Genomic DNA, 14,078 nt, shown 5'->3' on the forward strand with positions numbered 1-14,078 from the left:
ATATATGTTCGCAATGGTGGGTGTTGTTAGTGTCTACGAGAAGTCGTTATATAGGCAATCTTCATTTTGAAGTTGGGCAATTTAACATGGATTTTAATGGCATATGACATCTTTGTAGTTAGATCTAACATCCACTATAGTTCCTAATTGTAACACATGTTACGGTTCACATATTCACTTCTAGGAATTGCAGAAGAATTAAAACAATATGTATGTTTAATAGTGTCACAAGTGATTGAATAACTAAAAGAAACAACACTAATCCAAATAAATTATATTACATTTATTTACAGCACCCAAATAACAATCACATTCATTCTCCACTCCTACTTACTAACCCTAATTATATCCCTCTCACATACCACTAATCACCAGCACTCCCTCAACACTCACACTTCTCATATATAATAAACATACATTATCACCACTTTACACATAATTTCATATAAAAATATCACGTATCACAACACACAAAATAATATACTAAAACCACACAGTTCAATATAAAATGTTTCAGTTCATACCACAATCCTTATGATTCACTTCCTCGTGATCACCTTTTATATACATATATTGTTCTAACTAAATTATGTACTAACATTAGTTAGCACCCTCCATTTCAGATCAGCTCTAAATACTACAGCCATATTTACACAATATGTTTCTGCTGCACAATAACAATACACTTGTTATTCACCGAGATGCTGCACGATAACAATACACTTGTTATTCACCACCACAACATCATGGCTAATAAGTAGCCCACATGTGGAACTTCAATTTCCACTTCAGCTGTACCCAACTTCCATGAATTAACATCAACGTCAGTTTCCTCGTCCCTTCTTCACATAATTCCGCAGCCCAATCACCTGGTCAAACTCTTAACATTGCCCCTCGCTGCTCATCCCGTTGTTGGTCTCAACAGATACCACACAAGCTGCTGTAAACAATATACACTCCATTACTATCATGCAAAACCTCAATATTAAATACCCTTCATACATCAATCATTTTCATCATTTCACACATGTCCACATTATACAGGTTTCACAACGTATACGTTAATAACACGTACAACTTACTTCATGTGCATAATTCAATTCACATTATACATTTAATAAACACATAAATACATATAGCAAACAATTTCATTACTTTACACAATGTCCGCATTTCACAAGTTACACTGAGCATTTGCTAAATATATACATTTAATATAGCAAACTAAATACAGACCAAAATAACATTCAAATGTCACACCTCTGTAACACAATACATGTGTAAAATATTTAATTTACTTACGGTTAAACAATAACCCGAACTTCCACAAAGTCTCTTACACTTCTACCAAGTCTTTCCCAAACTGAATGTTCAATGATTCTCTCTCAGCGATTAATGACAAATCATCCACTCAATAGCCCAGTTCCACACTATATTCACCCAGTCAGCTTATCACTCATCTATCACTCACCCATACCACAAGCTACAATAATACAAATTGCTACCTTGCTAATTAAAGACAGCTTCACGTGTGAGATACAAGCTATGACTCATACTTCATGCTTCTCTCATTCGTATAAATTAAAATACTGTATAAATGATAAAAAATGTTATAAAATATATAACCACATATTCTCTTTCATACAATTAAAATCAGATTACCCTTGACTTGTGACACATTCCCCTACTTAAAATTTTTATTTCCCAAAATAAAAATATCTAACAAAACCAAAATCACAAGTCACAGCAAGTCAAAGTTAATCCTTCACAGGATACTACATAACCTTGATAATCTATTCTATATCCCCACTGTCACCGCATCGACTTAAAAGATCGGCACACACATTATCCTTACCATGGATACTCTTACATACAAACCTGTATGGTTGTAGTGCCAATGCCCATCTCATCACTCGTGCATTGTCAAACCTCGTCTGGTGTAACCATGTCAGTGACTGGTGGTCGGTTTCTAACGTGAAGTCCACTCCGTACACGTACTGTGTAAACTTACCTATGGCCCACACAATGGCCAAACACTCCTTCTCAATAGTTGCGTATCTGGTTTCTCTGTCCTTTAATTTCCTACTAACATACAACACCGGAAATACCTCACCTTCGCTCTCCTGCATCAATACTGCACCTAACCCATTACCTGATGCGTCCGTTCTAATGGTGAAATGTTCCCCAAGTTTAGGGAGTTTCAACACGGGTGCACTTGACATCTTTTCTTTCAGTGTTTTAAATGCTGCTGTCGTACCCTCTGTCCACTGTAACACTTTAGTCTGACTGTTCTTAGTCATGTCCGTTAGTGGAGCTGCAATTTCTGAAAAATTCTTAATAAATTTTCTGTAGTACCCAATGAGTCCCAAAAATGATCTCAACTCTTTTTTGTTCTGTGGTCTAGATATTGCCATGATTTTCTTCACTTTCTTTGCCTCTGGTCCAATTTCACCATTACCCACCATATGTCCTAAAAATTCTAAAGTTTTGAATCCAATCAAACACTTGCTCGGTTTTGCAGTTAACTTTCCATCTCTCAGTCTGTTAAATACTGTCTCAACCATCTCTAGATGTTCCTCCCATGTTTCGGTATATATTAAAATGTCATCAATGTAGTTTCTCACATTACTCAAACCTTTCAATAGAGTTCTCATCATCCGTGAGAATACCGCTGGAGCACTAACTATTCCAAACGGCATTACCTTCCAATGATACAGACCATTTGGTGTAACGAACGCTGTTGCATCTCTCGAATCTTCTTCCACTGGAATCTGCCAGTATCCCTTGCAAAGATCAATTTTTGTGAAGAATTTTGCTCCTGAAATTTTACTGAGTAATTCATCAATATTAGGAATGGGTTCTGCATCATATACAACAATTTGGTTCAATCTCCTATAATCAGTACAAAATCGATATGTCCCTTCTTTCTTTTTCACTAACACTATGGGACTAGCATATGCTGAGTGAGATTTCTCAATCACATCAAGTTCTAGCATTTGATCTACTTCCTCTTTCACTACCTTCGTCAAGCTAAACGGTATTGGATATGGTTTTAATCTAACAGGTTCTTCAGAAGTTAATTCTATTTTGAATGTTTCCAGATCAGTTCTTCCAGGTTTATCTGATAATACATCTTGGAATGTTTGCAGTACACCTTTCACATCTTGGATTTGTTTCCTATCTAAATCACTTGAAAGTTCACATCTTTCCCATGTCTCTGTCTTAACTAACGATGGTAATACAATACCCAACTTCCCTTCTAACTTTTCTGTACATTCCCCTTCAACGACTTCCTCTTCTACTACTGCTACACAAACTGTTTCTATCCTTTCTCTATTCTCTTCCTTTGGTCTGTCCAAATATTTCTTTAGCATATTCACATGAAAGGTTTTTACTTTCCCGTTGTCCATCTTTATTCTGTAATCTAAACTTCCCAGCTTCTCTACTATCCTGTTTGGTCCCTGCCACATCATTTCTAACTTGTTCTTGTATTTAGGTAAAAGCAACAATACCTGATCACCAACCTTCAGCTGTCTGTCCTTCGCCTTCGAATTGAAGTATTTTCTATATCTCGTTGATGATTTTTCTAACTCGTTGTGTGCCAGCATACACGTTTCCTCCAGCCTCTCTCTCAGATCAATGACATACTGATATGTTGTCTTTATTTCTGGATCTGTTATTTCATCTGTCCACAATTCTTTCAGAATCTGCATTGGTCCTCTCACTGTTCTACCATAAAGCAATTCAAACGGAGAAAATCCTATGCTATCTTGTGGTACCTCCCTGTAAGCGAACAGCAAAGGTGCTATATATCGATCCCAATCCTTTGGTCTTTCAATACACATCTTTTTAAGCATTGATTTTAATGTCCCGTTAAATCTCTCAACAAGGCCGTTACACATGGGGTGATAAGGAGTGGTTGTTAATTGCTTCATAGATAACAATCTACATACCTCCTTCATCATGTCTGATGTAAATTGAGTTCCTCGGTCAGTAAGAATCTCTTTTGGCATTCCAACTCTTCCAAACACTCCCAATAATGCCTCCGCTACTGTTCTGGTGTCAATATTCTTCAAAGCCACTGCTTCAGGATACCTAGTTGCAAAATCCACAACAACCAAAATATATCTGTTCTTTTTGTCAGTCATCGGATCTATGGGTCCTACTAAATCTACTGCTACTCTTTCAAATGGCACATCAATAACTGGCATCTTTCCTAATAAAGCTTTCCCTACTCTACCTTTAGGAATTGTTCTTTGGCAAACATCGCATGACTGGCAAAACCTGCGAATATCCCCTTGTAATCCAGGCCAATAAAAATGACGTTGTACCCTATTGATCGTTTTCTGTGTAGCCATATGTCCTGCCAAGACTGTTTCATGAGCAACTCTCATCACTTTGACTCTTAACTTCGTTGGTACTACAAGTTGATCAAATAACTTTCCATGTTCAACATTAGGTGACTGCGACTTTCTTTTAAGCAATTCATTTTCAATTACAAATTTTGAAAAGTTTATCCCTTTTAGCGTTTCTTCCCCTGCTTCTGCTAATTTAAATAATTTTTCCAAACCTTCATCTTTTCGCTGCTCAGCTCGGATCTGTTCAGGATTCACTCCTTCAATCTGTATTGTTGGTGTAATCAATGGCTGCATTTTCTGATTTCTCCTCTTCACTTGGGCTCTTGTCTCCATGATTCCTATTGTCTGTGCTATATCTCTCTTCGTGGCATCTTTAGCTCCTATCACGTTTCCAATGACAATATCATATATGGGATTATCTAAAACCATAGCTCTGACTTTCCCTGTGTAATAAGGCGTTTTGATATAAGTCTCACACCATGGGGCTTCTTTCACCTCGCCATCTAAAGTCACATAACTACCTATCTCTCCTGTCATGTCATTCTCAGGTACTAAACACTTCCTGATCACTACTGTGGAACATCCTGTATCTCTAATGATGGTAGTATCTTTTCCTAAGTTTGTCCCTACAAACACATTCATATTGCTATCGTCTCTTTCCACTAATCTGTTTTTCTTCATTGAAACCATACATGCAATAACCTCTTTATCACGTATCTCTCTTGTCGATTTGTTCCTATTTGGACATTCTCTGGCTATATGACCCTTTTTATCACAAACAAAACACTTGGGTGCCCATGGCCGATGAGATTCACTACATCTGTGTGAATTAGTGTGTGAATTATAGTTGTTTGAAAAGTTCTTACCCGGTATTCGTCCTCTTTCTCCTCCTACATACTGTCTCCGGTCTCTTTCTTCCTGTTTTATGCTGTGGACTGCTCCTTTTCTGGCTTCTACAAATGTCTCTGCTAAACTCGCCATTTTATCTGCGCTCTCTGGTGTTCTCTCTTTTAAATACAATGTTAATTCAGTACTTGCAGAATTCAAAAGCTGTTCCCTCAATAATAAATCAAACAATCCTTCAAAATCTTGATTAATTCCACTCATTTTAATCCACCTATGTACATAACCTGTCATTCTACTCAGAAACTGTGTGTATGTTTCTCCTACTTCTACTTTCGCTGTTCTGAACTTCTGTCTAAATCCTTCCTGCGTCAAATCGTATCTATGTAACAGAGCATTCTTTAGTTTATCATAATCCATCGCATCTTCGCTATTTAGCCTTACATATACATCTCTAGCTTTACCTGTCAATAAGGTTCCTAAGTGAATTGCCCAATCCTTCTGTGGTGACTTCTGAGCTATGGACATCCTTTCAAAGCTTGTCAAGTAAGCATCCATGTCATCTCTACCATCTTGAAATACATTCATTTTCAATTTAACTTTCTGAACACTTACATCATTTGATTTCAACAAACCTGCTCGGTTACCGGTCTCCATTTCCAGCTTAGTTAATTCAAACTGTCTTTCTCGTTCTCGCTCCTCTCTTTCACTTGCCCACTGCCTCTCCTTGATTTTCTGCCAACTCTCTAGCAACATCTCTTTCCCTTAACTCTTTGGCGGCTTCCATTTCCGCTAGTTCTTTGGCTGCTTCTCTTTCCCTTAACTCTTTGGCGGCTTCCATTTCTGCTAGTTCTTTGGCTGCTTCTCTTTCCTTTAATCGATCTTCCCTTTCTAATCTCTTTAGTTCCTTCAATTCTTCCATCTGCTCTTTAACAAATTTCTGCAGCTCTGCTTTCTCCAGGCCTAAGGTTTTTCCTACCTCCATAAATTTCTCACACTCCATACTGACTACAAAAATAATTACACAAAGTGATAACACAACTATACTTACCTTCATTAGTTATTATGCTAATACTACAATACTAATATACATACCTATTTACAAATAACCCCATCAGTCATCACTGTTCCTAAACAATAAAGTTATACTTACCATATACTTACCCTCCATAAGTTACCATAACACAATAAACGCTCACATATCAATGGTATAGATAATTGTGTATCCCGTTTTCACATTGCACCATCTATCCCACACATCTACAGTACTTATTGTAAATTATAAACAAATATATATATGAGTACAAACACATTATCTTTGCTTCCTTTAGCACCAATCACGTGATATAATAATGACAATAAACTTGTCGAATGTTTTTCAGTTGCCCTGCATCTCCACCAAAATTGTCACAAGTGATTGAATAACTAAAAGAAACAACACTAATCCAAATAAATTATATTACATTTATTTACAGCACCCCAAATAACAATCACATTCATTCTCCACTCCTACTTACTAACCCTAATTATATCCCTCTCACATACCACTAATCACCAGCACTCCCTCAACACTCACACTTCTCATATATAATAAACATACATTATCACCACTTTACACATAATTTCATATAAAAATATCACGTATCACAAACACACAAAATAATATACTAAAACCACACAGTTCAATATAAAATGTTTCAGTTCATACCACAATCCTTATGATTCACTTCCTCGTGATCACCTTTTATATACATATATTGTTCTAACTAAATTATGTACTAACATTAGTTAGCACCCTCCATTTCAGATCAGCTCTAAATACTACAGCCATATTTACACAATATGTTTCTGCTGCACAATAACAATACACTTGTTATTCACCGAGATGCTGCACGATAACAATACACTTGTTATTCACCACCACAACATCATGGCTAATAAGTAGCCCACATGTGGAACTTCAATTTCCACTTCAGCTGTACCCAACTTCCATGAATTAACATCAACGTCAGTTTCCTCGTCCCTTCTTCACATAATTCCGCAGCCCAATCACCTGGTCAAACTCTTAACATTGCCCCTCGCTGCTCATCCCGTTGTTGGTCTCAACAGATACCACACAAGCTGCTGTAAACAATATACACTCCATTACTATCATGCAAAACCTCAATATTAAATACCCTTCATACATCAATCATTTTCATCATTTCACACATGTCCACATTATACAGGTTTCACAACGTATACGTTAATAACACGTACAACTTACTTCATGTGCATAATTCAATTCACATTATACATTTAATAAACACATAAATACATATAGCAAACAATTTCATTACTTTACACAATGTCCGCATTTCACAAGTTACACTGAGCATTTGCTAAATATATACATTTAATATAGCAAACTAAATACAGACCAAAATAACATTCAAATGTCACACCTCTGTAACACAATACATGTGTAAAATATTTAATTTACTTACGGTTAAACAATAACCCGAACTTCCACAAAGTCTCTTACACTTCTACCAAGTCTTTCCCAAACTGAATGTTCAATGATTCTCTCTCAGCGATTAATGACAAATCATCCACTCAATAGCCCAGTTCCACACTATATTCACCCAGTCAGCTTATCACTCATCTATCACTCACCCATACCACAAGCTACAATAATACAAATTGCTACCTTGCTAATTAAAGACAGCTTCACGTGTGAGATACAAGCTATGACTCATACTTCATGCTTCTCTCATTCGTATAAATTAAAATACTGTATAAATGATAAAAAATGTTATAAAATATATAACCACATATTCTCTTTCATACAATTAAAATCAGATTACCCTTGACTTGTGACAAATAGTAAGCCTTCTGGCTGTATTTTGCCCATGTTATTTTGTAAAATTGTGCATTGACAGTTGGAGTGAGACAAGAGACAGCTGGAGTGAATCGGTTAATGAACCACCTGTTCGGACCGGTACAACAGCCAGATGCTGTCATATAGCACACAAACTGAGACTAAAATGTTCTCTATTTTGCGGTCCGCTTAATGTTTTCATCATAGATTAGGTAATATAATCTCTAACAATCAGTGGTAACGGGATGTTAAAGGCTGCCACCCATACTAGTCGTTTTCTGTAACACTTTCTGGTCACAGATACCCCGACTGACACTGAATATTATGACTTGATACGATATGGGGAGACGGACATTTGGACGGTTATAATCGCTCTCTCAGCCAGATATGACCCTATAGTGAAAACACGGAATTTCTGTCTACCACCCGGTAGGCAAATATTCCCGCTCTAATACAACGATAGCCCTATGTTTGACGTTAAAATACCATTACATTGTTCATCTTCTTGTTCGCCGATAACAAATATTTGACTGTGTGTATATTGTCGGTTAATGTAGTTGCAGCAATTCTGTGTTTTTTTCTGTAGTTATCTCTGGCTGAGAGAGCGACCAAAACCGCCCAAATGCCTGTCTAGCTTTCAAACGGCAGAGTACTCCGGCTAACGTAAGCATTACACCCGCTCCTAAAACCAATCTTACGATAGTCGTAAGTGTTCCTCTGACAATTAAAATCTTATTTCCGAACAAATTCAATAATATGTTGTTTACCGACTATTCGGAACATCTCGTATGCATTCATTGGTATCGCACATCCACACAGTAACTTTGCCAGTTTATTTCTGAAGCGATAATTGCCGAATGTTTAAAGACACGTGAGTTATCTCCCATATTTTCGTGTAGATATCGTATGGCCTAAATTTAAAAAAGAAATTAAATATCGAACGCAGGGTTTCATAAAAGGTATTATTTTTTTTATCGGATCCACTTTTACACAAATGAGATCCTTCGTTTCAAAATCACCATCTATTCATATAACTGCCTTATGACCTTACGATTTTAAGGGAGGGGGGGGGGGGGTAGTAGCATAAAACTGTCTCGTTTCAAATATAAATTTTCATGGTAAATTACAACAATAACAAACTACTGCGCATCGTGGAACCGTCTGGCGATCGTAGTAAAACATCAAGGTATCGATGGTAGGTATTTACGAGGATAGTTTTGCTAAGATCGTTTCGTCGGGGAGATCTACAGTTATTGTGCCTCGTAAACAGTACTGTTAACATTGTACCATTAGCACCATTGCACATTATCGTCAGTATTTGTGTGTTTGTTAGTAGACTCATCCTTCTGATAACATCGACCTTTCAATGATATTGTTGTTTATAAAAAGATTAACTTAGGCAGTCATCGTAGAAACAACGGGGTAGTGATGCTTAATTACGTATATACTAACGCGTCGCCAATAAAACTAAATTTGCGACAGTAAAACCACCGATATACGTCCGCAAATCGGAAAACACAGTAGGGTTATCCCCTAAATGTAACCATTTTCGGGCGTAGATAGAACCACACTTTGTACGTCCGTACATATATGTTTATATATATATATATATATATAGAGAGAGAGAGAGAGAGAGAGAGAGAGAGAGAGAGAGAGAGAGAGATATGCACGTGATTTTTTCACGGTTTACAGTATATGGAGATTCCACGGGAATAAACTGTGATGACTACATTCGACATATTATTATTTATATGACTAAATTGACAACTTTCATGTACTTACTGTCCCTAAGTAACGACAGTTAATGTTTCCGGTGTTGGCGTTACATTCCCCCCATGGAATGTTTCTTGACAACGTGCACCAATAACTGCCGTCGCTGAAACAGAGGTTGGCGGATTTGCAAATATTCTCATTAGCACACCGGACGGCGCACTGGGTAAGTGACGAAGCCTGTGAAAGGAAAAGAACACGGCCGATAACGATACCGTCAGAGTACTGTTTTAAGTAGATTTCCAACACGTGATAACTGCGGCAACATCTGTTTCCCCCTCTCCCTCTCCCTCTCTCACTGTATTATTATGCAGGAGGCTATGTGTTTCTGACAACAAAACAAATATCGCAAAATCATCGTGTAAAGTCTCTGAGACTGTTTTTTTAAAATACCTCTCAATTTCGCTCTCGCCGATCTTTATTTTTGTACTGGAGTGTCGTTAAACATTCATTCTCATATTCACTACCCCCCACCCCCACCCCCTTTTTCTCTCTCTCTCTCTGTGTGTGTGTGATACCTTTATTTAATGATGTCACTAATACTAGCCGGACTAAAATTAATATAACTTTACCTTGAAGTTGTGAATAAACTGTTCATTTGTTTGCTGTTGTGGCCAACCATCATCGAATGTTCCTTGTACGCTGGTTTCTCGATCTGGGCGCGGTTCCTAGCAACCAGAGACATCCACACCAGGTGAAAAAACTAAATTGTGAGAGTCATACTCTGAAATAGAGCAGCCACACACTGACTGACGAAAGATTAAGGGAAGCCATTTAAGATGACATAAATTCATATGGTAAGGGAGCTAAAACATAATTGACAGTATTTAAAGACATATAATGGGATACTCTAGGTAGCACGCAGTCCACCATATAGCATATCCACTGGGTTCAATGAATGAATATTTAACAACAAACACCCCAGCACGAAAAATACATCGGCTATTGGGTGTCAAACTATGGTACAAGCAAAACATTAAATGATGAACCACATCAATATAAAAATTCAAGATTTGAACACAGTGTAAAGGACTGTGCAAAAATCACAGATAGATACAATTAAAATTTAGAGTAAAAGTCAGTATCTCGAAGAAATTGTAATAAAAGTTCCGGATGGAATCGAAATCATTCCATCACATTACGTTGGCCAAATATATCTTTTGTAGTTTCGTTACAATGGTTACACTCCACCAAAATGTGGCGCACCGTCAGGGTACATTGACAGTGCTCACATTGAGGTGGAGGATCTTTCTTGGAGATAAATGAATGGGTCAAATATGTATGACCGATGCGAGCACGACACAAGACTATTTCATCCTTCCTGCACTGTCTATAGGAGGGCAGCCACTCTCCGAAGACTGGCTTGATAGAATGAAGCTTGTTCGCAATCGCCACTGGGTTCGTAGTTCGACGTGCACCCAATTATTGGTGTTGCATGTTTACTGCCATGGGCGAACAAGGTGACATACAGTGTTGTTGTATTTGAAGTAGTATTATTGTAACATGAACTATATAATGCTGTGCCAGAGATATCAGTAGGGAATTGTTGTGCGGAATTTATAGACGCTGTTATGTCTGAAACATGGTTTATTACCCCCGAGTTGTGAGGTTTATTCCTAGGGTGAGGTATTGTAGTGCATGTATTTATATCCATGGCATATTAAGCCATGGGCTACATATGGTCCACTTGCAACTCTACCACATTGTGTTTTCCTAGTATGCCCTGTAACGCCGCATATAGCACAATTGTAGTCGTTATGTGTAAGCATATAGCACACACCAAGATATAGCTGTGTGTGGCGAAAAGGCATGGTCATACCGCATAAAGAGTAAATGAAGATTCTTGATCAAACCGTTCTTACATGTAAGTTATTGATCAGAAAGCCCTTAAATTCTCAAGGTCACCGTGACCTTGAACCTAGCGACATCAAAATTGATAGGGATCATTTACTGGTCATGACCAACCTCTATATCAAGTTTGAGAATCCTAGGTCCAATCGATCTCAAGTTATTGATTGGAACCCGTTTAGCTGCCCAAGGTCACTGTGACTTTGACCTCAAAATCGATAGGATTCCTCTACCGGCCATGACCAACCTTCATATTAAGTTTGAGGATCCTAGGCCCAACTGCAATTATTATAAAATAGTTATGCATGAAAACACGTTTGGTCATTCATTTCCTAAAAACGTGTAGGGTATGCATAAAAAATAGGGTAGGAATAACAAATAGGGTAGGCATGGTTAGCAGAAACAAAAACTCATTCCAGACGCCAATATGTCCTGTTTCCAACTAGTTTGTGTAACGAAAGATCATTAAATAAGTGTTTATCAAGACAGTAGAAATCGCACCAGATCCAGTACTACTACCGCTGCTGGTACCGTTGTTGTCCACTACTGCTACTTTAATATCTGCTGTTACCGATCACGTGTTTGTTAATGTTGCAGTTGGTGCTGCTGCTACTAACACCGCGTAATTTTTTTTAGTGAATTGTGTTACCGAAATGTAAATGAAGGAATAGAAGTCTCAAGTTGGTGATGTAGTTTCTTGTATTTTACTTTCCAAACATGAAACATTATTAACAAATTACCAACATGGTGATACAGATAATATACAAATCAGAGCTCTTGGGTGAATGGCACACAGGTCTCCCGATAGAGTTGACATTGCGACTGAGACCTCAAGGATCTCCCCCCTAGGTCTTACCTCCTCTCTCTGTCTCTGGGTACCAATATATCTTTCTTTCTGTTTTTTCTTTTATAAGATTCGGCAAAAATGATTACGTCTTAATGTTCCTTGGGTATTTATTTCTCGTCAACAACTTTTCCCTAGGCACATACCCAGAGTAAGACCTCTTTGTGAATTGAATGAATGAATGAATGAATGAATGTTTACCGACACCCCAGCACGAAAAATACATCGGCTATTGGGCGTCAAACTGTGGTAATGCAAACAAATAAAGTGATGATCAACATCAATATAACAATTCAAGATTTAAATAAAAACAGTGTAAACAACTGTGCAAATATACAAATATCACAGATAGATACTGACGTTTACTCTAAATTTCAATTGTGCTGTATTGGCCATTCTCAAAGAGAATGTTACACCCCTGTACCACGGTGAGGTTACAGCACGCGCAGGGGTCTTTGTGAATTGTGTCACATTATAAATTATAACAGTTAACTGCCGTTATAAGAAGTGATACTTAATTGTTGGCAGACCGGGTATTAGCTGGGGGCAGTGTCTTGATTGCAGTGATTTAGTTTCAAACTAATTGTCTGATTGCTAGCCCCTAAGTAACTAATGTCTAAGTTATTGCATAATCGACCGGTGACATCCTAACAATTAATTGAATCGTATATGAACGTTTAAAATATATAAGTACATTTGAATATAGTTGTAAATCTATACTGAACAAAATAAGAAACTTCCGCTAACTTTGCTTGAACATAACTTGATGAAAACAAACCGGGGGAATAATTGTTATATATGCGTTTAAAGAGTGTTCCATGATGATATCGTTTGGTGCAAAAATCATGGACATAGGTTAACAGAAACTGGGAGAAATTTTGACTAAGTGTGGTAGGGGTTAAAAAAAATCCCACCACTTAATAACGGGTATGACCACCTCTTGAATTGACCACTGCAGTGCATTGCAGGTGCATAGAATTGACTAAAGTGTTGATTTCTGCCTGTGGAATATTGTTCCATTCCTGAATGAGCGCTTGACGAAGTTCGTTGACGGTAGCGGGTGGGTTGGGACGACGCCTCAATCGTCTGTCCAGACTATCCCAGACATGATCGATGGGGTTGAGATCAGGAGTTTTAGCGGGCCAGTCATCAATGAAATCCATGTTATTTGTCCTAAGAAAATTTACAATGTCTCTAGCTGTATGAGAGGTGGCATTATCATGCTGAAAAATCGAGATGTTGGCATTATTATGTTACAGAGGAATGACGTGATGAGCGAGAATGTCATCGCGGTAACGTTGAGCATTTAAATTGCCATCATTGACGATTAGTGGTGAACGATAACCATTGGTAATGGCTGCCCAGACCATGACAGAACCCCCACCCCCGAAACGATCTCGTTCAAGAACACAACAGTCAGCATAGCGTTCATTTCTCCTACGGTAGACGCGCACCCTGCCATCACCACGTTGTAAAGGAAATCTGGATTCATCCGAAAAAAGAACGGTATTCCAGCGTCGCCGTATCCAACGAGTGTGTACACGTGCCCAATTAA

General features: G+C 37.8%; 1 protein-coding gene across 1 annotated transcript; it reads right to left on the reverse strand.

Moving 5' to 3' along the window:
* Positions 1–268: 268 nt before the first annotated feature.
* LOC121380393 lies at positions 269–5,801 on the reverse strand. Its single transcript, XM_041509187.1, has 2 exons — positions 1,303–5,801; positions 269–940 (listed from the first exon to the last, which is right to left on the reverse strand). The coding sequence occupies exon 1, from the start codon at positions 5,787–5,789 to the stop codon at positions 1,794–1,796; it is 3,996 nt and encodes a 1,331-aa protein (XP_041365121.1). The 5' UTR covers positions 5,790–5,801; the 3' UTR covers positions 269–940; positions 1,303–1,793.
* Positions 5,802–14,078: the final 8,277 nt, after the last annotated feature.

This window comes from Gigantopelta aegis, chromosome 9 (assembly GCF_016097555.1).
Source record: "Gigantopelta aegis isolate Gae_Host chromosome 9, Gae_host_genome, whole genome shotgun sequence".
NCBI lineage: Eukaryota > Metazoa > Mollusca > Gastropoda > Neomphalida > Peltospiridae > Gigantopelta > Gigantopelta aegis.